The sequence below is a fragment of the Acomys russatus genome, chromosome 29 (assembly GCF_903995435.1).
Source record: "Acomys russatus chromosome 29, mAcoRus1.1, whole genome shotgun sequence".
In the NCBI taxonomy this organism is placed as follows: Eukaryota; Metazoa; Chordata; class Mammalia; order Rodentia; family Muridae; genus Acomys; species Acomys russatus.
In genome coordinates this window covers 19,831,384-19,854,251 of record NC_067165.1, presented here as the reverse complement: position 1 = coordinate 19,854,251, position 22,868 = coordinate 19,831,384, and the positions used below count along the sequence as shown (strand labels likewise).

At 50.5% G+C, this 22,868-nt stretch overlaps 1 protein-coding gene across 1 annotated transcript in view; it reads right to left on the bottom strand.

Moving 5' to 3' along the window:
* Grik3 (glutamate ionotropic receptor kainate type subunit 3) overlaps window positions 1-22,868 on the bottom strand; it is a 218,710-nt gene that overhangs the window by 60,942 nt on the left and 134,900 nt on the right. The window contains exons 3-5 of the mRNA XM_051171621.1: window positions 13,833-14,090; window positions 6,978-7,159; window positions 4,836-4,889 (exon numbers count right to left, since the gene is read on the bottom strand). Coding sequence (XP_051027578.1) covers window positions 4,836-4,889; window positions 6,978-7,159; window positions 13,833-14,090 — 494 coding nt within the window. The remainder of the gene's footprint in view (window positions 1-4,835; window positions 4,890-6,977; window positions 7,160-13,832; window positions 14,091-22,868) is intronic.

Here is a 22,868-nt window from a genome sequence, read left to right as displayed (position 1 = left end):
ACCATGGCCTTCTGGGACAGTTACCACCCTCACCCTTGTCAGCATGGGGCTCTGCTTCTTCCCAGCATCAATGCTGACCTGGTGTCTTAAGACTTGGCAGATGATAAAACAGTAGCCTTCTCAGGGCCTCTGACTCAGTATGAAGTCAGACATTTCTACTTGGGTGGAGTGCAGTGGTTTCTCAACCTGTGGGTCTCTACCCCATAGGGATCATATCTCAGATATCCTGTATATCAAGTATTTAGGTTATGATTCAAAACAGTAGCAAATTTACAGTTAAGAAGTAGCAATGGAATAATTTTATGGTGTGTGCGTGGGGGGGGGGCTCTGTACTAAAGGGTCACAGCGTTAGAAAAGTGGACAAGCACTAGTGGGGAGTCTTGTGTGCTGGTGAAGCCGCCTTCCCTGGTCACTAGCTGCAGCACCTGATCTGCCAAGACAGCCACAGCCTGCAGGGTGCTTGCTGGGTGCTTTTTACATGGCTGCGACCAAAATCCCTGACAGAAGAGTTCGAGGGAAGAAAAGCTTATAGTATTTCAGCTCACGGTTTCAGACAGTTTCATCCCATCACAGGAGAGCCAATGGAAAAGCAGTTGACACCACCACAGAGGTGGGAATGTGTTGAAACACTGTTCCTACCATGGTGGACCAGGAAGCAGAAGGAGCGACAGGAACCAGGAGCTATGTATGACCTTGAAGTCTCTTTTCATAGCAGCCGGCCCTAACTCCTTTGGTCCTAGAGCCCCACACCCCTCCAACAAAATACTGCCACCAGCTATGGAGCAAGCACCCAACCATGAGCTGAGGCAGTCGGAGGACATTCTAGATTTAAGTCATAACAGGCTCTCGTGGGTGACAGGGCTAGGAGTCACTTCCCTTCATGCCATTCTCCGGTCCGGGCTTCTCTACAAAGCTCCCTATGGCTACTGACACAGAGTAGCCCCCGTCCCTGTGGCATGAGGGCAGTGACACTGAGGAGCTGGTGAAAGAGACCTCTTTGTCCAGCTCCTGCTATTGTGTTTTTTGTTCAAACTGCCCTGGGCCAAGACCCTAAGTGCTCAACACGGTGAACTGTGGATAACTTTGCAGCTTGGCAAAAAGTTGCATTTCCGATGCCAAATGTTGACACACTGAATTCAGTGTCGACTGGGGACCTTTTAGAAACATTCAGCATAACATAATAGACTAATTCATTAGCACCCCATGGGTCTGAATGGGAAGAAGCCGATGCTCGGAAAACATGGCCTCAAGGAACGACAGATGAAAATATCTTTTCCATGATGTAACTGTTATTGCCAGGAAGTGGCATTAATTGTGATTGCTTATCTATTAATTTATTATAATTCTTTCTTTCTTTTTTTTTTTTTTTTTTTTTTTCACCTCCAGGCTCTTACCTACACATGACATGCACCAGGGGCTCAGCTGGGGCTGATTAGCACAGGGTTATCTGGGAATGGCTCAAAGCTGGCTGACATCGATAATGGCAGCTGGGGTAATTAAAATGTCTTCTGTGTGGGGGAAGCAGACTTTGGAGAAATTTTTCGAGGGGAAGGGTTGATGGTGTGCATGTCCTAAGACAAATGCCAAATACCATTGCCCTTCCCAATATTGCTGCCACTGACCAATGGACATGAAAGGGATGAGGCATGAGGAGCCCTGAGCTAACAAGGCGGGAAGATGCTGAAGCTGGCAGCAGGCTGTGATCAGGGAGGAGGACAGACGGGGACACACAGTGGATGCTCTGATACATGGAGGCTCCTGGGGTTGCTGTGAAAGACACTCAGTACATACTCCACCATAAAGCTGTCTGCTGTAGTGTGGAGGCCACATCTCCCTGTAAGGGCCTGGTCACCTAGGCCTCAGAAATGGGCAGGAAGAAGAACAGTGTCCTGGAATGGCCACAGGGCAAGACCCAGAATGAGAACTAAGCCACTATCTCTGTTTTTTTTTTTTTTTTGGGTGTTGTTGTTGTTGTTGATGTTTTGTTTTTGTTTTTGTGAGACTCTGGGCAAGTCATTGGATCTCTCAGATGCCATTTTTTCCCCCACCAGTTGGTGTGGAGCAGAAAGCACACCCTCCCCTGGTGGCCTGGACGGGAAAGTCAGAGGGTGCAGGCAAAAGGCTCAAGTGTGGGTGCTGCTGGGATTCATGAAGGCTCTGTTTACCCTATTAGTGTCAATCACCATGCTGGACCATTGTGGACAAACATCAGGAAGAGTCTAACTTGCTGGAGGGGGCTGGGGACACTGCAGTGACAGTTGTTGGCAGAGGGCTTGGCAGCCGGAAAGCATGTGCTAGGAAAATCCCTGCTGTCTGCTTGTTGCTGGGTCATCTCTCTCTCTCTGAGCCTTAGTTTCCACTTTTATGGGGAAATGGGGGAGTTGCAGCTCCCTTGAGATCTGTTTTGAGGGATGGAGGACACACAGGAAGAAAAAGCAGGAGGTGCTCAGTGAGTTTGACACTTACATGGCAGTAAATACCAAGTGTTGTACTAAGCACCTTGCCACTGTCAACGCTTTGTGCACTCATCCTATCGAGTGACACTGCTATTGTCATTGTTTTACGAATACAGGCATGAGGAAAAGAGAGGGGAGGTACCTTGCCTAAGGAAGTGAAGCATCTTTTTTTGGTGGTGGTGGGTGTGTGCATGTATGTGACTGGTATGTATATGGTAATGTACACACATGTCTGTGCAGAGACCAGAGGAAGATGTTGGGTGTTCTGATCTGTCACTGGGGTCTCTTGGAGCCAGGAAGCCCTCAGGAATCTCCTGTCTCATGCACTTACAGCCACAGCTGAGGGGCTAAGTGTGTGCAGCCACACCCAGCTTTTTAATGTAGGTTCCGGGGATTTGAACTCAGTTTTCTCCCAAGCTTGAGCAGCAAGTGCTCTTAACCACTGAGCCAGCCCTCACCCTCCAAAGTGAAGTATCTTAATCCCAACCAGAGACACCAGAGTCCCTGGTCTTAACTGCCTGCTGCAAGTGATGAGGGTGAGTACTGATCTTGCTGATTACAAACTAATTTGCATGGCTGCCCTTCATCCCACTCAGGCATCACAGAGCACCTGCTGTGAGCTAGGCACTCCGCAGCCTTGCTCACAGAAGGAAGTTGCAGAGCTTGTGTGTGAGCTGTGTGTCGGGTCCATCTCTGTTGGTCCTCCCAGCTGAGAGCCGGGGATCTTAGCATTTGTTGACGGCTGTTAGGTAAACAAACAGACACATTAAGGAAGCAAAGCCTCAGTCTGGGATGCTAGTATGCTTTTTCTGAGACCTTTGATCTTGACCTCCATGGAAAACGACATCACTTTAGAAGGCACAGGGACTACGAGAGGTGCTGCCAGCTCTAGCCTTGGTCTGGACCGATGACAGGGATTCAGTCCCTTGCTCTAAGCCCTGAGTGACTTTCTAGGACACAAAGTAGTAGAAAGTGACTAGGGTGATGTGGGTCCTTCGGGAGAAAGTACCTGGTCTCAGTCCTCAGTTTTCAGGGTCCCTGTCTCCCCTTGGTACTTTTATCAGGTCTGATTTGTAGCCACTAGGATGGGCAAGGTGGCCCTGAGCTCTGCATGGGCACAGGGTGCCGTGGGCAGAGGGTGTGTGACAATCAGAGTATGCTGGTAACTATTCTGTGCTGGAGAGCACAGCAGTGCTGGCAGCAGTGGCCCGCTGCTGTGGTATAAGTCTCACACTGGCCAACTGCAAGCTAAGAGTACAATGTGAAGCTGTGAGAACACGGCTGATTCTCTGACTCCAGTGGGAACCAGCTCCAACCCATCGCTGAAGAGCTAACCTGCCTTCTGGCCTTTGCTTACACGGTTCCTTCTGTGTGAAATACCCTCCCTTCTCCCCCAATATTGGTGAGCTCTTATTGGTCCTTCAAGGCCTAGCTCAAGTGCAGGCTTTTCAAGAAAGCCTGCCTCAAACTTCCCACCTCCTACCAGCCTTACAACTCTGAACATCTCCTTATGCCATGCCCCATGGCTGGCTGCCTGCCTGAGGTCACAGGCCAGCTGTATCGGAGCCAGATGTATAGAGAAAGACAGAATTGCCTGCTAGGTCCAGATGCTGGGTAAAGAATGGTGACTGGTGAGCTATAAATGAACAAAAATCATCCAGAGGATTCTAGGGCTGCAGGGGAGTACAGCTACCAGTCCCTGAATGAGGGTGGCAGGGAGGGAGGGTGTGGCTGGCTCCAAGGCCTGGTGCCCTCTTTGGCACAGGACGCCATGATTCTGCTGATCTCAGACCACAGCTAATTATTCTAATGGGTTTAAATGGCCCTAAATGTTTTCAGAGTTTGGACAGGATCCATCTGGAGACAGCAGGTGGGCTGGCCCCAGTGAGTGCAAGGGGCTGACTTTCAGCATGCACAGTGCAGGATCTAAGGTGGTCATTCCAGGTATGATGAGAGGCCTTTGACAGGTGTGGGAGGGAGGGCAGTCTCTGCACCACCAAGCTCTCCATCAACCAAGCTCTGCTCTCACCCCTGAGCCTGATCAACTTACTAGGCCCCCCAAGGAGGTAGAAGCCCATTTTGCAGAGGAAGAAACCAAGGCGCAGACGGCTGGTGACTTACCCAGGGGGCCCCACACTAGTCCACAGAGAAGCTGTTCTTTACTCTGGCTCCAGAGCCCGTGCCCATGGCTTTTCCAAAGTAAGCAAGTCACAGAGATATCGCTGTGATGTCACCTGGAGCCACACCTACAGCCTTAAGAAGGCTTGGGTCTCCTCCAACTATAGCACTTGCCCCTAGCAGGCTGGTCCCGGGCCCAGCTCAAGTAACCTTTATTGGAGGAGGTCCCACCCTTGCCCCCAGGACCCAGAGGTACGTTACCAGAGTGGTGAAGATGAAGTGATAGTATTCCGTCATCATGCCCATGGCCATGGCCTGTGGGGAAGCAGAGTGTCAGCTCGCAGCATGGAACGGGACCCCTGGCAGCCCCCTGTTCACCAGGGGCAGGAGCGGGGGAGGCAGGGGACAGGACAGGCTGAGGGCTGTGTGGGACTATCTGCTCAGAGCTTGGGTAGGACACAGACCCACTGGCACACAGCAACAGGATCTCACTGCACTGTGTATCAAACTCACCTGGGGAAGTTTCCAGTGTTTTGGAGTCATTGTCTCCAAAAGACTCCGGTTCGGCAGGGCAGCGGGGAGATGCCCAGCGGTCTGGATTTTCTGTCAGTGTCTTTGGGCCTGTCACTCTGACATGCTGACAGAAACCTGGACTGCCTCAAGAGGCTCGCTCTATGTAGTTGAGCTCCCTGTGCCAGCAAGGCTCGAGGGGGATGTCCTTAGCATGAGTGTCCCCCAGGAGCAATGAGATCTCCACGCTTCTATGATCCCATCAGGCCACACAGCATACCCCGCGCTCCTCTGGGGTTCCTGCACAGCAGCACGAGGTCTCTGGGTGATATATCTGTGTGTTTTATTAGAAGCCTGTAATCTGTAACACTAATGACTATAATGCATTTTCTACAGAGTTCCTCAGAAGCCAGGGCCCACCAAGGGCTCTGGAGGAAAATGCCACAGGGTTAAACACACCTTGAACCTACGCATCATCCCTGTCACCCTCATCCGCGCCGCGAGGGCTGGGAGGAGCTGGGAAAGGCCGCAACCTCCTTTAAACTGCTTTGAGCTCAGCCTAGGGTCCTCATCTCAACTCTAGATGCTTGCTAGCCAGCCGGACATGGCTCTAATCTGAACTCCCAGCTGGATGACCTCAGGCCTATTGCTCTCCCTTGAGCCACAGTTTCTTCACCTGTCACCTGTAATAATAATCCCTGCCTTTTCAGGGCCAACGGGGAGGAACAAATACCTGCCGAGTGACTCTTCAGTAAGCCAGTGCTATGGCTGGCATCCTGCTACACATGCAGGGAAGAGAGGGGAAACCCCCGGACAGTGAAGGTTACAGGACTTCTGCATGGGGGTCCTCCACAGGGACCGGAGGGTCTCCCCAGGCCCAATTCCAGCTCTGTGCCAGGAACGCCGTCTCTGCTGTCCTGTCTCACTGATGCCCCAGAGCTGTCTGAGGTGGGATTATAAATGAACTCTGTCCACAGAGGAGATGGTGGTGACACCCTTCTGTAACATGGAAGGCAGGAAAATAGAGGGGAAAAAAATCTCTTCCTACCCCTCATGTATCCCAAGCTGGCCTTGAACTTGTAGTACAGGTAAAGATGGTATTGAATTTCTGAATCTTCTGCCTCTATGTTCAACTACTGAGATTACAGGCATGAGCCACCCTACGTAGATTATGTGGTGCAGGGGATTGAACTGGGGGCTTGGGGCCTCCTGTATTCTATGTAAGCGCTCTACCAATTGAGTGGTATCCCCAGGACACAGATGCTCTCTGTGTCTCTCTTAACACCGCACATCATTATGTAGCCTAGACTGGCTTTGAACTCATCATCCTCTTGCTTCCGTTGTCAGTGCGAGCCGTGTTTGGGAACGGAGGAGACCTTCCAGTCTGGAGAACCATTCTTCTCTTCGACCATCATTGCAAAGCGTCTGCACATTGTTGAAAGAGCAGTATCCCAGTCTTAGGGAGTAACAACAGTGCCTGCCCTGGCTATGGGAAATTAGTTACTGGGAGAGGCAGTGAGGCATCTGGGCACTGTACTAGGAAGTCAAGGCCCTCCGTGGGGTGTGCCTTCCTCCCATGACCACCAGCGCTCTGTTCTCATGCCTCTTGGCAGCCTGGTGGAGGTGAGCTAGAAAGCAGTGTTGATGCTGGGACAGTCGGAATACTAGGACATGGCCCGGGGCCGGATCATACATCAATACAACTGGGGTAACCATCACACTGCGGGTGCCATCTGAGGCACAGAGAGTCATGGTGGCCCCCAAGGTCGTACAGCCAGCTGGAGAGACAAGCTAGGATGCTTTGAGGTCCCCTGGGAAAGGGGAGGTAGAGCCACGGCAGGTCCCCCAGCCAGACTCCTGCACACGCAGCTTGGCTAGCGCTCACCCACCTACCTGCTTGAGGATCTGGGCTGCCATGGTGTGGCTGCAGTCGAAGATGATGCGGAACTCCCGGCCTCGCTTCATCTCCTTGAGCAGGGGGCGTGAGTCATCCGAATCGATGGGGAGCTGGCGAATCTTCAGGCGGATGTTGTACCTGGATGGGGCCATGATGAGTTCCTGCAGCCGGATGAGACCTGAGGGGCCCGGGGACACAGAACACACACATGTACATACATGCACAGACCATTTCAGGCACATGCCTCCGTGAAGCCTTCCTTGTTTGCTCTGTTCAGGAATATTTCCCTACCCTCAAACATGCCCCTAATATCTACTCCAGCTTGCGGGGGTGGGGGGCCCTCTTCCCTCAGCCTCCTCTGCCTGGCTCCCACTCCCCACTCCTCAGCCATGACTAGAGTCCCAAAGCACCCTGCCCAGAGCCTTGACACTTAAGGAGTTCTCAAGCAACTTACCTGTAATTGGATAGACTTACTGTTTTCCTCTCCCCCACACTGAAAAAAAAAAAAAAAAATCTCTCCTCCACCTTGGTATTTTGTAAAGCCACTTAATCTGGGGACTTCCAGGGGAAAACGGAATGTCACCTCCTGGAGACAAATGGCTTGCTTAGGTCTAATTAAGTTCATTTCCTTGCCTGCTTCAAGCTCCACTCTTGCCGACTCCTCTGTCGATTCTGGGAGGGAAGCTGCTGTGTGCTGGTCTCCAGTACCCCTACCCAGGCTCACCACGGAAGGAGGGGCTGAGCTAGCAGGTGCACATCCCCTCCCTGCATTGTGCCCTCAGCTTAGACACAGCAGCTACACATGGCTCACACAACCTTGTTCCACACCCCGCCCCGCCCCCCTACTCCCACTTTTCCTTGTGACTCGGGAAGAATCCATGCCAGCTCTGGGAACAAAGAGCATGACCCCAACCTGGCCAACCAGTGAGTGCATCCTCTGGGAAGAGGACCACGGAGTGGTGGTGATGGTGGTGGTGGTGGTGGTGGTGGTGGGGTGCCTGCGGCTCTGTGATTACCTAGTGCCAGGCAAGAAACAACTCTTTTTGTGCAAGTAAGACCGTGTAAGTCTAAGGTCACCACATATGACCAGAGATAGGATCCATGAGGGCAGATGTCAGAGAAGATGCAGAGAGGAGAAAGAATGCCCCGATGACACTTGTTTGAACCTCTGGGTCAAAGGGTACCGTAAAGTGATGTGATCTTCTAAGGTCTTAGTAAAATAAGAACTACACACACATCTCTGTGTTTCTTACACTAATGTACATTGAATTAATTTTTGTTTTTGTTTTTGTTTGTTTTTGATTTTTAGAGACAGGGTTTCTCCGTGTAGCCTTGGCTATCCTGAACTCACTTTGTAGACACCAGGCTGGCCTCGAACTCACAGTAATCCGCCTGCCTCTGCCTCCCGAGCCTGTTACAGTGTTTCCTATCTGGGAAGCATCTCCCCGCTTTGACATTCAACTCTAGAACCCTTCCAATGGGATCCTAGCTTCCCAAGCAGTCCCTAGTGCCCAGTTAAGTCTGCCCAGCCTCCCTTTCCGGGGGGTGGGGGGGGGGTTGGCTTCTGCAAGCCTCCTGTGCCGCAGAGACTAACCAAACCTCCCAAAGGGCTCTCTGGATGCACAGGTAGAACTCTGACTCAACACAGGCCTCTGAGCTCCTACTTCATCCTAGATGAGGGAGGGGACCCGAAAACCTCAGCAAAGGAGGGGCCATAAATGACCCCGGTCACACCCAGAAGCCTAACTTCTCCAGCAGTTCTGGGTTCTTCCAGTGTTTCCGCTGGCCTCTCACATCCATTGCCTGGACGCCCTCCATGCGCACTTCACTCCTGCCCAGCCGTTCTTCTGACCCTGTTCAGCATTAGCAGGCCCGTGGGCTCTGGAGACCCAGATCATGAGGACAGGGACAGGTTGGACGCTGGAGCAGAAGCCACTAGGGCTGGCTTGTCAGCCAAGCACATCGCCCCGTGCAAAGCACAATGACCCACATTCTCCAAGAGCAAATGTCAGACTTCTTTCCCATCAGTGTAGTCCCCAAGGAGACTGAGGCTCCTTCCGGCCCACCTCCAGCGGACCGGGCTGTCTGTGTTTGCCTGAGACCGAGTTTCCCTTTGCCTGCCTCCTTAATCAATCCCTCCAAGAATATCCTCACTGAATCACGGTTGTTGGAATAGCTTTTTTTTTTTTTCACTTACAAAGCACTTTTGTGCTCATAGCCCCCATTTAACCATCTCTTTCCAGATCCTGGGAGGCACACAGAACAAGAACCTTAGAGCTGGTGGGACAGATAAGGAATCTGGGGTGGGGGCCGCGCTCGGAGGTTAAGGGAGCACCCTTAATTTTGAACCAGGCCACAGATGGGATCAGGTTTTGAGCAGCAGTATTTTGCCTTCTAGGCAGAAGAGACCGTTTTCTCCACCCCAAGGCTCTTTTCCTCTCTAAACCTTTTCCTTTCAGCCATGGCAAGAGTTTTGTGCACAGATTGGATTAGGAAGACGGAAAACATGGCACAGCTCAAAGGTCACCTCCTCCACAAGCACTCTCCTTGAGGCTACTACCGTGAAAAGGATACGCCACGCCACACTCCTCACCCCTCCCTGGATCCATACCCTTTGCATGGAGCTGGCCAGTGCCCGCCCACCAGGCTCAACACTGTTGTTTGGTTGGTCAGTGCTGTATTAGCAGGCATGGTGGATCTCCATCCTGGCTGATTCTCTTGCTCCTTGGCCATAGTTAGAACAACAATGCCTGGATGAGCCTGCTGGAGGACAGAAACACATGGAAGAGAGCCAAGGCCGGCCTAGAGCTACCAGCAGGCAGGCAAGGAAGCCAGCTGAAACCAAAGAAGCAGCTGGCCAGGCCCAGTAAGCCGCTGACCTAAAGAAGCTAAAGAAATGTTTGCTGTTTTAGGCCACTGGATTCTGGGGGTGGTGGCCTGTTACACAGCTTATTGCAAAGAGAGGGCTACCAGAATGCATCCTCAGCTGGCATGCCGAAAGGAGTGTGGCAATGTGCCAGTCCCCATGACTGGTGAGAGCCAGTCAGTGGCCATTTTACTCCCATTTGACAGTGCCTAGGAGTAGTAGGTACGGGCTTCATGAGCTGTACAAGACTGTCTTCTAGAAGGTTCAGAGACAGAACTTTCTTGTTGATAAGGGGTATGAGTCACTTTAAGACAAATTCCTCTGTCTCCTTCCAGCTTGGGGTGTCAGCATCCGAAATAATGTCTGGAGCTGCAGCCACACTACCGTGTCAAGGAGGAGAAGGACAAGAGGAGTCTAACAAAACACTAGAAAAGGGCCGGGCATGGTGGCGCACACCTTTAATCCCAGCACTCAGGAGGCAAAAGCAGGCAGATCGCTGTGAGTTCGAGGCCAGCCTGGTCTACAAAAGTGAGTCCAGGACAGCCGAGGCTATACAGAGAAACCCTGTCTTGAGAAACCAAAAATCAAAACAAAATAAAACAAAACAAAAAAATTCCTAGAAAGGTCCAGCCCACACCCCCTATCCACAAGAAAACAATGTGGCAATTACTTGAATTGATTTGAGTTGGATTGCCCCGTCAGTTAAAATGTGGACACGACCTTGGCACACACATAGCCAGAGCTTACTGAGCACACTTTGCTTCCCACCCGGGGGTGGTCTAGCCTGGCAAAATGTCTTGATTGGAGGAGAACGGCTTCTGCTTCCTGCTATCTATTTTCAATATTGCATTATTATTATTCAGTGCTGCTCTGACTCATAGAACCCATTGTTTCCTTGACCAAAGCCCATCTCTCATTGCCTCCGCTATAAGCACTTTTAAAACTGAACTAAATTGAGACAAATTGAAAATCAAACTAAATTAAATGCTAATGAAATATCACAAGAAAAAGTACATTAGGCACCGGGAAGCCGAAGAAACGAAGGCATGGTCATCCCATGGTTATATGAATGGTTAATCAGATTACAGAAGAGTAGGGGTGCTGGGAGTGCATCCCCGTGGTAAAGCGATGGCCTAGTATGTACAAGGTTTGATTTCTAGCAACTTGGACAAAAACAGAGTGGAGGAAATGGTACCATCTAGAGGTCACTGGCAATTTCCGGCCATCAGAGCAGAGGACCAAGCGACCTGGGTTTGTGAGTAGAGCTAAGGGATCAAAGTCAGGAAGTTCCAGGCTTAAGCATCAGCTCCAAGCAGTGCCACTAGCATGCTGCCTGTCATCCTGGCATATCTCCTTGCAAAGCCTTGCCCTCCCACCCCACGCAGCCTGCCCCCTGGGCAATGGTTCAAGCCAGCATCTGCTCTGCCCACTCTACCTGCGACACTACAGCCATCCATCCTGTCCACATCTGTTTCTTCCCTTCCATTTGGCTCCCAAGTTCTCTTCTGAGCAACCCCTTGAACTAAGGCCGCAACCTCCTTTGCTCCTGTGGGGACCGTGCTTCCTCCCCACCCCCGGCCCCCCCCCCCACTCCCAGCTTGTTGCTGTCCTTCCAGCCCTCCTGGCACAATGCACTCTGGGGTGTCTGCTGAAACTCGGCTTTCATTATTCCAAGGCTATGCTTGAGAGCGCTCAGTGGTGCTCACTTACACCCAACATAGTCTGAGGCCTGAGGCCGGATGCCAGACCTGCACAGCCAGGCGAATCCAGTCTGTCTCGCTTTCCCTGCTCACACTCCATACCCGATCCTCTTCCCAGGCGGGCTGGCATCTCCACAACATTGTCCCATCTCCTCTGCTCTGCTCACACGGTTCCTTCCACCTGCTCTGCCCAAACATGCCCTATCTTGTCTTTCTGCCCTTCTATCTTCAAGAAGCCAGGACAAAGCTCCACCTTCTTCTGGTGAATCAGCACGCGCTAGCCAAGGCCACAAAGCTCTGTCCCCACCTAGGTATATGGCGCTCATACTATTTGTCCTTGTCACTTGATCCTCCGCTCTGATTGCCACGAGTTACCAGTGCCCTATAGCTGGGCACCCATGTTGCCCGTGGAGCATCCCATGGTGACAGAGACTCGAGCTGGGATCTCAGGGGTGGCTTTTGAGAACTGCTGGGAACTCTATAGCTGTTTACAGAACTCTGAGATGGACAAACAGCATCCGGATTTATCCTGCCCATGGGCTTCCAACCTCCTATTCCCCGCCCCCCCCCCCCAATTAGGAAGTAATCAAGAGCTAACATGGAGTTGCAGGTATCTGAGAGCCGGAGGGCTTTTCAACACTAGATGCTCTACCTGTTGACACACACGGGTTAAGTGACTTGCCAAGGTCGCTGTCTCTGAAGAGGCTCAGCTAAAAATTGTGTTGAGATTCAAGTCTTTGGAAAGAAGTGGCAGGGGTGGGGGTGGGGCACTATCTCTGTGCTGGATGACAGTGCTGGCCTTGGGCTCCGACAGACCTGTGGGATGGTGCAGGCTGTGGTACTAGCTGCTGACAGTGAGTGGGGTCTATTACCTTGCTTAGTCTGTTGGCCTTGTTTCTGATTTACCACCCCACAGAGTCGCTGAGAGACTTGTGGAATTAAATGAGACTGTCTTGGCACTGCTTGACTCTCACTACACACAGCAGTCTCTCCCACGCACTCCTCCGGAGGTCTGCCTGCTCTGTCTCCAGAGAGCGAAACTCCTGAAGGCCGCTGTGGATGAAGGCAAGTCTCCCCTCTTCTCCTGATATACATAATACACATTTTGCCAAGACAGCAGCTGAGGATTTGTCACAGACCACAAGGTCCAAAGGAAAGATCCAGGGTGTTTGCTGGATCCCTTAGTGGCTCTCTGCTGCAGGCCCACACCAAGAGGAAGTAAAGGGTAACACACTATACTAAGAGGGTTCTGGAAGGTAAGTACCATCATGATAGATTTGGATGGCGAGGCAGGGCTAAGCGGACCCTGTGTGAAGGAATGAATGCTGATGTGACTCCAAGTCAGCAGGGCATGAGTGGCAGGATGGGTGTCTCTGCGGGGGGCGGGGCAGTGGAGGGGACAGGGGAGGTGATGGGAAGGGTCCAGCCTCAGCTAAAAATCAGAGGCCAGGATTTTCCTTCCTCCTCACTGGAGGAGGGCTCAAGCCTGCAGCCCATTTCTATGAACCTGGCCTTAGCTGGAGTCAGCAGTCACGTGAGAAGGAAGGAAGTGGGTATGTGAGCATAACCAGACACGAACAGGAGTGCCTGACAGGCGAAGAATTGGGAGGAGGGTGCTGCGAGCAGGTGTCGGCAGGTTCAGCGGCGAACCTTCCACTGGGCTCCGAGCCAGGTCTCTTAAGTCCAGAGACTCCCCGTGAGGAGATAAAGGCTCAGAGTGGCAACCCGGGCAGCAGGTGGGAGAGCTGGGATTCACACAGAGCACAGACAGACCTTACACCGGGCTGCACCACGAGTAAACTGTGAGTGGGTGTGGAGAATACGGACACGCCTCCTGCAGGTGGGAGGGGACAGATGTAGAGTGCAGGTGGGCGTTGGGTGTGGCCATGGAGGTGTGAGCACAGGTCAGTGCTCAGCAAGTGCCAGTCACAGGTCTGCAGCGGAAGATGGTACAGGCGCGCTGGGGAGGGGAGGGTCAGGGGAGCGGAGGGTTAGGGGAGGGGAGGGTCAGGTGTGAGCCAGGCTGAGGTTGAATAAGGTGTGTGTGTGTGTGTGTGTGTGTGTGCATGTGTGCATGTGTGTGTGTGTGTGTGTTGGGTGTACATGGGTGTGAGACACCCCAGGTGCAAGGGTCAGTGTAACTGGCTACTGTTGGTGTCTGGTGTAAGGTGGGACCTTCTCCTCAAAGGCAACTGTGCTACGCAAGCAGACAATCCTAATCTTGGGGTTCTGCTCCCTCACTCTTGCCTCCATCCCCCTGAGCCTTGGCAGGTCTAGACACCCACCTGTACTGTCATCATAGACCACGGTGGCTGACCGCCACTTGAGGGACTGGACCAAGTCGAGGATGGCGTGGCTGAGAGAGGCGTAGTCAGGGTAGAGGTTCACGTAGAAGGTATCCTTGTTGTCCAGGGGGTGGTGTTTCCAGCGCAGTTGGATGTGGGGCACCTCCAAGGCGTTGCAGATGGACTGTACAGCATTGGTGCAGGAGCCCTGTGATGGCCCGAAGATGGCTACCACACCTAGAGCCAACTGGTCACAAGCTGCAACAGAGGGGAGGGTGACACAGGCAGGGGTTAGTGAGGTGCTGTGTCCATGCACTGGGAGCGGTCAGTGATTTTTGACAATTGCATAAACACATGGGGGCAAAGATCCAGAGAAACACCTGTGTGGCGAGGACAACTCATGAGGTCTCAGTTTCCTCATGAGCAACGTGCTGTCACAGTGTCTCCTTCCTGTGATACCAGGGAGGTAAGAAGAGACCATTAGAAGGCAGCTGTGGAGCGCAGTGATCCCGTAAGCAAGCTAGTCAACTGTGATGTCTTCATAAGAGGCATCCCAGCTTCCAGGCAAACAGGAAGTAACATCTGCAGACTGGGGACTCCAGCTTCTACCTTTGGCCCTGGCCTGCTCCCCAAGACCTGATCTGTGCATTTCCCTTCTCTTCAGCAAGGCACCTTCAGTTTAAGGTGCCTTAGACCCGCGTTCCAGTTTTTATTTCTGTTGCTGTGATAAAATATCCCAAAAGCAACTTAGGAAAGAGTGGGTTTATTTTTGCTCACAGTTCCAAGTTACAGTGCATCACAGCAGTGGGGAAATAATCACAGCAGTGGCTTCAAACACCTAGTCACCTCACATCCACAGTCAAGAGCAGAGGGAAACGCACGCATACATGCACGCACGTTCACTTTCTTGCTTGTGCTCAGTTCAATTTCTCAATTCTTACACAGTTTAGAATCTTCTTCCTAGGGAATGCTGCCACCCACGGTGGCCTGGGCCGCCCCACATCTATTGATTAAAACAACAGGCATACCTGTAGACCAAGGCAGCAGAGATGCCACCCTACACGTCTACTTGAGCCAAGCCACCACCATCATTTTCCTTCATTAGACACCAGCCACACTCCCTGTCATCTCCACACTTGGCAGCCAGAAAGAACCTTTCTGTGTCAGGAAGGCTGCACCACTCCTTTGCTTTCCATCAGTGTAAAGGCCAGAAGTTCTTAGAGTGGCCCTAGAAGGCCTACTTACTGCAGCTTTTCTTCACCCCTGTTCCTAAGACCACTGCTGCTTCCCTACTTCATCTCCTCCCTGCTGTGTCCATCTCACAGCCCTACAGCTGACTTCCAGGACGTTCCCCGAGCACCGTGAGAACACTCATTTCCTCAGCTATCTGCCCGACTCTCTCCTTTCCCGCAGGTCCGTGCATCTGCAGGTCTTATAAGGGAAGCCATCACCCAGCTTCCAAGAGCAGTTCCGATTCCCCAACATTCTGTAAGCTCTATACTCCATGGAGACTTGCTTAAAAGATCCATAAAACAGGGCCTCCAAGACTAAATATTGACCCATTGGGAAGGCTGGCACATTGTTAAACAAAATCTGTTTTTTCCTTCTAGCATGATGAATACACCAGTCCCCAGGCCATCCCGTCTCTTTTACATGCATACATGCACAAGTATGTGTCGTGTATACACACACACACACACATACACACACCACATGTGCTAATTTTTTTTAAAGGATGTACATCCTTACTAGGATGTTCAGATTGAAGACTTGACTGAATGAATTGTGTCATTCCCCTGCACCACTCAAAAAAAAAAAAAAAAAAAAAAAAGTCTGCCTCATAGGTCCCCACTTTGCTCTGACCGTGAAACAGGCAACCAAGGATACAACTTATTCCATCTTTACAATTTCCACTCTTTCATGTGATGCTCCTACCCTAGACTAAGGGCCGAGTATCATGTTTGACTAAAGTCAGGGGACAGTAGACCAGGCCCAGGGTATGTGATGCAGAAGACAGTATCGAGATGCTGGTGTTGGTGTGGAGGACACAGCTGGTGATAAAGATGTCTATGGCATTACAGTCATAGAGATGAGGCCAGCCGGGATGGCAAGAGGTGTGAGTGGAGAGAGAGAGAAGGAGATAAAAACAGGGCTGCTGTGGATCACAGTACCTGTGGGATGGTGCTGCTTATATAGAGGTTCTTGTCAGGGAAGTGATGGTGGTGAGGGCAGGAGGGGGATTGATGTTGGTGTTGGCAAGACCAGTGATGATGAAGATGATGGCAGCAGAGGCAGGGATGGAGGGGATGGCATGGATAGGGATGACAAGAACTGTGGTACTGATATCTGTGGTGGTGACAGATGACATCCACACTGGACTCCGCTCTCCTAAAGGTACAGGGTCTAGAACTATTTGGCTCATTCCTAATTTCTACTTCTTTTTCTTTTTTTCTTTTTTTTTCTTTTTTCTCCTTTCCCCTCTCTACATCTGTTTCCTAGTCCCTCCATGTTTCTTCTCTCTTCTGAGGATCTTCCAGGATAGAAGAACTCTGCTATCAGCAAGGCCCAGGACAGGGGTTATCACAGCATCAGCATCAGCATCAGCATCAACAACAACAGCAGCCTTGCTTCCAGATGTTTGCAGGGCAGCAGCCAACCTTGTCCTGGCAGTTCTGTGCATACGCTGCAGTAATTACATTATTTGTGGCTTCAATTTTGAATCCATTTTCTGGTCATTTTACAGTAACTCGATGGTTCACAGTCATTGTGGGAGTCCCCAACCTGAATACACCCCCCCTCTTTCCATGGCAATTGTAGTTATAGCTGAAATTATCCCAATCAATTTATGTCTTAAAAGGAATTGAGCCACCCAGAGAATAAGTGCAGGCAGAGGAGCCTGGGGAGTGCTGGGTCGATTCCAGCCTGCGCTGGCCAGGCTTAGAAGAAAACACAGTGCTTTCTGGGCTGCTGGCTCAGATCCTGACTGGCAGACATTCTTCTTTTAATTTTCCACAAAACATTTCAAAATAAAGGCAATAGTGAAAGTTCCTTTTAATGGGGAAAGGCCTCCTGGGCCTCAAACAGGAGGAAGGACTAATTCAGCCAGAGCCGGTGGGGTAAGTGGTGCCAAGTTTTGTGTTGCTGTGTCCCCTTGCTCCACATGACCTAAGGTGGCTGAAGCCAGCTCACAGCAGGAGAACGGTGCTGGTAACTTCCATCTAGAAACAATTAATTATCACTGGATTCCTCAGAATTGGGCTTTAGTGCATCCCCTTAGAAGGGTCCTAACGAAGCTCCTGAGGAATGCAACCTGAAAAAAAAAAAAAAAAAAAAACCCAAAGATCGAAAGAAATACAGACCAGGGGAGTGCTGAGCCCCTGGGGAGAGGGCAGTGTTCTGTGGGAGCTGACCCCACAGAAGAAATGCCTAGAGGATCAGACAGTGTTGCTTCTGTCTGTGGAAGAGGCAGGCTACCTGCCAGGTTTGAAACACAGATATAATGCTGTATACTAACCTCCCCAACCTACATCTGTGTGTCTGTCTATCTGTCTGTCTGTCTGTCTCTGTATATCTCTTTCTCTGTGTCTCTGTGTCTCTCTCTGCTTCTCTGTGTGTGTGTGTGTGTGTGTGTGTGGAGAGAGAGAGAGGAAGAAGAAGAAGAGGAGGAGGAGGAAGAGGAAGAGGAGAGGAGAGGAGAGGAGAGAGAGCGAGAGAGAGAGAGAGAGAGAGAGAGAGAGAGGGATATGGAACCCAGGGCACATGCCAGATAAACTCTCTTCCACTGGGCCACACTTATCCTACCTGAGTCTGTTCCTTTCTGGCTGATTAAAATTCCATTGTTTAATTCTGTGTTGATCTGTCTGTTCTCTTATAGATGGTTTCTTCATCCATCTCTAGCATTTGATTGTTAACAGAAAATTGACTAGATAGAAACATCCTTCTAGGCAAAATGTTTGGTGAAGTCGAATCCATCCTACCAGCCTTGTGTACAAGAAACAAATCTCAACAATCATGTCTCACGAGAAAATTACTCAATAGATCAGATAGCCAACCACGAAAGACACAACCACAGACCTCCTCGAAGAAAAGAGAAGGCATGGTCTTTAGGATAGGCAGAGAGTTCTCACCCAGAACATGATGAGGATTATTAATAAATCAAATTTTTTACAATTAAGGATTTTGCTTCCCATGAGATACAACCACTAAGAGAGTATTAAAGACAATCCTACATGTAATGAATATAATACATATATAAATGTATATATTCACACATACTCCCAAAATGACTCTTATCAGAATATATAAAGAACTCCTTTAAATCAACAAGGAAATGACAACTCAATTTTTAAAAGGTTATTGAAAAGTTCTAAAAAGGAGAAAAAGAATATTCAAATGACCTATTCAGTATTCAAATTAGCCAGGTGGGGCATATTAGGTCTTATGAGGAAATGGGACACAGAAACGCAAAACCTGGCACCAACTACCACACCTGCTCTGGCTGAATTAGCCCTTCCTCCTGCATTGAGCCCCATGAGGTCTTTCCCCATTAAAAGGAACTTCCATTGTCTAATCATCAGATTAACACAAAAGAAAGCCACAGTAAGATAACCACTGCACCGATCAGCAGAACGGTCAAACACTTCAAAAGTCTAACCGACCTTTCTGCTTGTCAGCCCAGATACAGAGCACCTGCCAGCGTCGTGCTGCTGTGGGAGTGCAGATCTGTGCAACCACCTATGAAACTGTTTGGCTGGACATGGTGACCCCATGCTTCAACTCCTAAAAATTAACTCAACAAAACGGGGTACCTCTGCCGTGGAAGACAAGCACATGGCCGTTCACAGAAACACTGTGTTAGTAACTCCTGAGCCAGAGCAACTCAGGGGCTCATAGAGAGTGAGATTCATTTTTAAAGGGTCATCAGAGGCTGGGCATGGTGGCACATGCCTTTAATCGGGAGGCAGAGGGAGGTGGATCATTGTGAGTTGGAGGCCAGCCTGGTCTACACTGTGAGTCCAGGACAGCCAAGGCTAACACAGAGAGACCTTGTCTCGAAAAACAAAAAACAAACAAACAAAAAAACAAAACCAAAACAAATCAAAGGGTCATCAGTCGTCTAGTGGAACGCTGCACTAAGTGGAGGCCAGAAAGTGCCACTGGATTCAACACGCCTCTCAGGAAAGGGGCCTGGGGCCCAATAATAAACAATGCTCAAAATGGAGATGCCGAGTGAGTCTAACCTTATGATCTCTGAGACCAAGCTAAATCAGTGCATGGCAACAGCATGGCCTGTTGGTAGCCACTAGTAGGTGGCATTGGCCACAGGGGCTCCCAGAGGCCTAGAAGGGCTTGCCTGGTCTCTGGCTTGATCTGAGTGCTAAGGATACTGTCTTGATCTGCCTTAGACAGGTTTGTTTCTTTTCAGTACTCCCTGGCCAACCCAAGGTTGTACTCTTCTCTCGTACATCATGCCATGCAGTTCCCAGGCCTGGGCTCATCTTCCCAGCCATGATAAAGACAAATGGAAGTCCGGCAGTAGCGGGGACCGTCCACCTCTGCCTTTCTCACCCTGTGACACCTAACTTCTGTCACACAGCAAATGCTCACCCAGGATCTCTCAAGTACATAGAAAGCCCTCCTGCAGGTCCACCCTGGTTTCCATGTTGCTCTTGTCTGTCCTGTTTTCCGCCATCCTCAGAGCACATCGTGGACATCTCTTATTCCAGGAAGCCCTCCTGCTTGTCCCAGCACTTGTGTTATTCGTTACCTTTCTCTGGCTATGGTAGCTGTGGGATGTGACCTGTAGAGGGCGTAGCTTTGTCTCCCTCCTTCATGTAGGATTATCAGGAGAAACCTAAAGTGAGTTCAGGACACCAGGAACTCATTCACACTTTCTCTCACTTGTATATCAGATCAAACCATCAGTAATGGCTTTGTGCACCCCTGGGTGCAGGTCCATGATAGGTATGCTGGTCGGTTTTGCCAACTTGACACAAACTAGAGACACCTGGTGGGAGGGAACTGCGATGAAGGAATTGCTCATCAGGCTGGCCTGTTGTCTGGCCTGATGTTGTACGAGACCCCAGCCCAGCGTGGGTGGTGCCACCCTGGCAGGTGGTCCTGTGGTGTGTAAGAGCAGTGTGAACACAGGGAGGGAAAGAGGGGCAGCGAGCATGGTCTCTGCTTCAGCTCCTGTCTCCCGGCCCTGCCTTGGCTTTCCTCCAAATTGGATTTGGTCAGTGTTTTATCATAGCAACATAAAGCAAACTGGGACACTGGGTTATATAGTACAGTAATGCAACGCTAATAGAGCCTGTAGTCCAGTGAAGAGACAGAAACACACACACCCTCACATACACATGCCCTTATTATACATACACACGCCCTTACACGCGCACACATGCTCTTATACACACACACACGCCCTTATACACACATGTGCCCTTTGACACATACACATGTCCTTATACATATACACATGTGCCCTTAGACACACAAACATGCCCTTACACACACACACACACACACACGCCCTTAGACACACAAACATGCCCTTACACACACACACACACACACACACACACACACACACACACGCCCTTGGACACACACATGTTCCCTTACACACACACACACACACACACACATGCCCTTAGACACACACACACACACCCAGGAAGTTGAGATTGTGAAAGAAAAGTCTAGGGTTATAAGACAGAGACAGGATGCCTGACCTTATCTTAAGAAGACTATAAAGAGAATTCACCAGCTCCACCAGCCAGGGTGCATGGGGGTAGAGTGTGTGTGTGTGTATTTGGAGGAATTATAAACAGGAGAAACAGGATATACAAAATCCCCAAGGAGGCAGGTAGAGCTAGATTCCATAATTGGGTGTAAGGAATTGGGCGCACAGATATGGCAGGAAAGTCAGGCTGGGGCTAGATTGGCCATCTGATGGCCCAGGGTTGGGGTACACTAAGGTTTTAGGGGCATAAGCTGTATGGTCTGATATGGAAGGAGAGACTACGGCTGACTCTGGGAAGTGTCAGATGGTTCTGTCTCTGTTCTCTGTGGACAACCCGACAGTATTGCATAGGGAGTTTAAGTCCTGGGAGGAAGTGCCCTGGAAGGCTCCCCCTTCCAGGTGCTGTGCTGCCACCAGGCTGGAGGAATCACCTATGCAGAATCACAAAGCATCACTGGCCATTGGGCTGGTTGAATCCATGAGGGCCTCTGATCTGACTCCAGGCAATTGCTGAGTCCTAAAATTTCTGTGAATAGATCTGATCCAATGTAATCATTTGCTAGTGCAGGGTATGCTGGGAATAACATCAGTCCAGGGAGGCAGAGCTTAGTGCTGGGAGGCAGGACTTAGTACAGGGAGGCAGGGCCTAGTACAGAGAGGCAGGGCTTAGTACAGGGAGGCGGGGCTTAGTACAGGGAGGCGGGGCTTAGTACAGGGAGGCGGGGCTTAGTACAGGGAGGCGGGGCTCAGCACTAAGGGTGGAGGCTCAAGCATATCAAACAAAACAGCTCTGGGTCATGGAGCCTCTGACCTTGGGCACACAGTAGGGGAGGGGCAGCAGGGAAAACAGTGGGAGTTAGGGTTCCCCACCCCGCAACTCCCGGCCTTGACAACCTAGTGCTTGGAGGGCAGGAGCCAGTGTACCCAGAGCCAAGTCCTATTTTTCAGTGTCAGACACAGTCCTTGGCACTTAATAGAGGCATTATTTCACAGTGTAGGGAACCGAGGCACTTAGTTCAACACAGCAGCTGAGGTCGGAGTTGTTGGAATGCCAGCTTGGGCGGCCTGGCTCCACAGTCACACTCGGCCGACTTTCTGGGCTCAAAAGCTAAGCATAGAGGGACTTTGGAAAACAGAGCCAGGAGTAGGTAACATCCTGGCTTCTCTGCCCTTGGCAGCAAGGAGATCAAATGGCTCGGAAAGCAGGAACTCCTTAGAGAGACAGGTGAGAGCCTCAGCCCTCGGAATAGACACGGATGACGCTAACCCCTAGGCTCAGCGTCCAGGCATCCGGGACAATGGCTCTTAGGTTCCGATCATTCAATGACTTCATTCAACCATCACTTCACTGAGCAGCTACTATCGTTAGTCCCTGACCTCTCAGGTGCCCCAGGGATAGATCAAATATCAAAAGAGAGTCTTCCCTTCAGTAATGTGAGAGAGACGAGAAAGTACATTAAAAACACAGCGATTTAACTAAAAACTGTGATACGAGCTGTGATGGGCTATGATATCATGTATTTCGGAAAGGATGACCTAGTCATTTTTCGAAATGAGATTCCTTAGGCTTGAGGTCTTTAAAATGGTTACACGGAAATCTAAAGTTCTATGGGAGCTATTTCCAGTTATCTAAGCCTTTAAGTTGAGTTTGAATTAAATATATATGTAAAAACATAGTTCAGATATGCAGCCTCCCTCGGGATCTGCGGGGAATTGGTTCCCGGGCCCCCTGCTGATCGCAGACAGGCAGATGCTGGGTCCCTGGCTCGGTATTTGCATATATCTTCCACACACTCTGCCTTATGCTCTATAGTTTCAAGACGCCTCATCCCACAATGCAATGCAAATGCTATGTAAATAGGCGCTGTGCTTATTGTTTAGGGAAAATGACACAGAAAAGTCTATATATGTTTAGTACAGAAGCAACTGCTTTTTTTTCCCCTTCCCTGAGTGTCTTTTGTCCATGGTTTGTTAAAAGCAGAGCTGCAGAGCCCATGAGCCTGCAGGGCTCACATGTGTTGGTATATGTATATTAGCTACCTTTGAAAAGGCACTAACATGGGGCTAGAGGGCTGCCTCAGCAGTTCAGAGCACTGGTTACTCCTGCAGAGGAGCCAGGTTCAGTTCCCAGCACCGACACAGCAGCTCGCAATCAAACTCCATTTCCGGGGGGGGATCCGACGCCCTCTTCTGGCGTCTGCAGGCACTGCATGTGTGTAGTGCCCATACATGCATGCAGGCAAACACTCACACGCACAAAACAACAAGAACAAGAACAAAAATCAATAAAT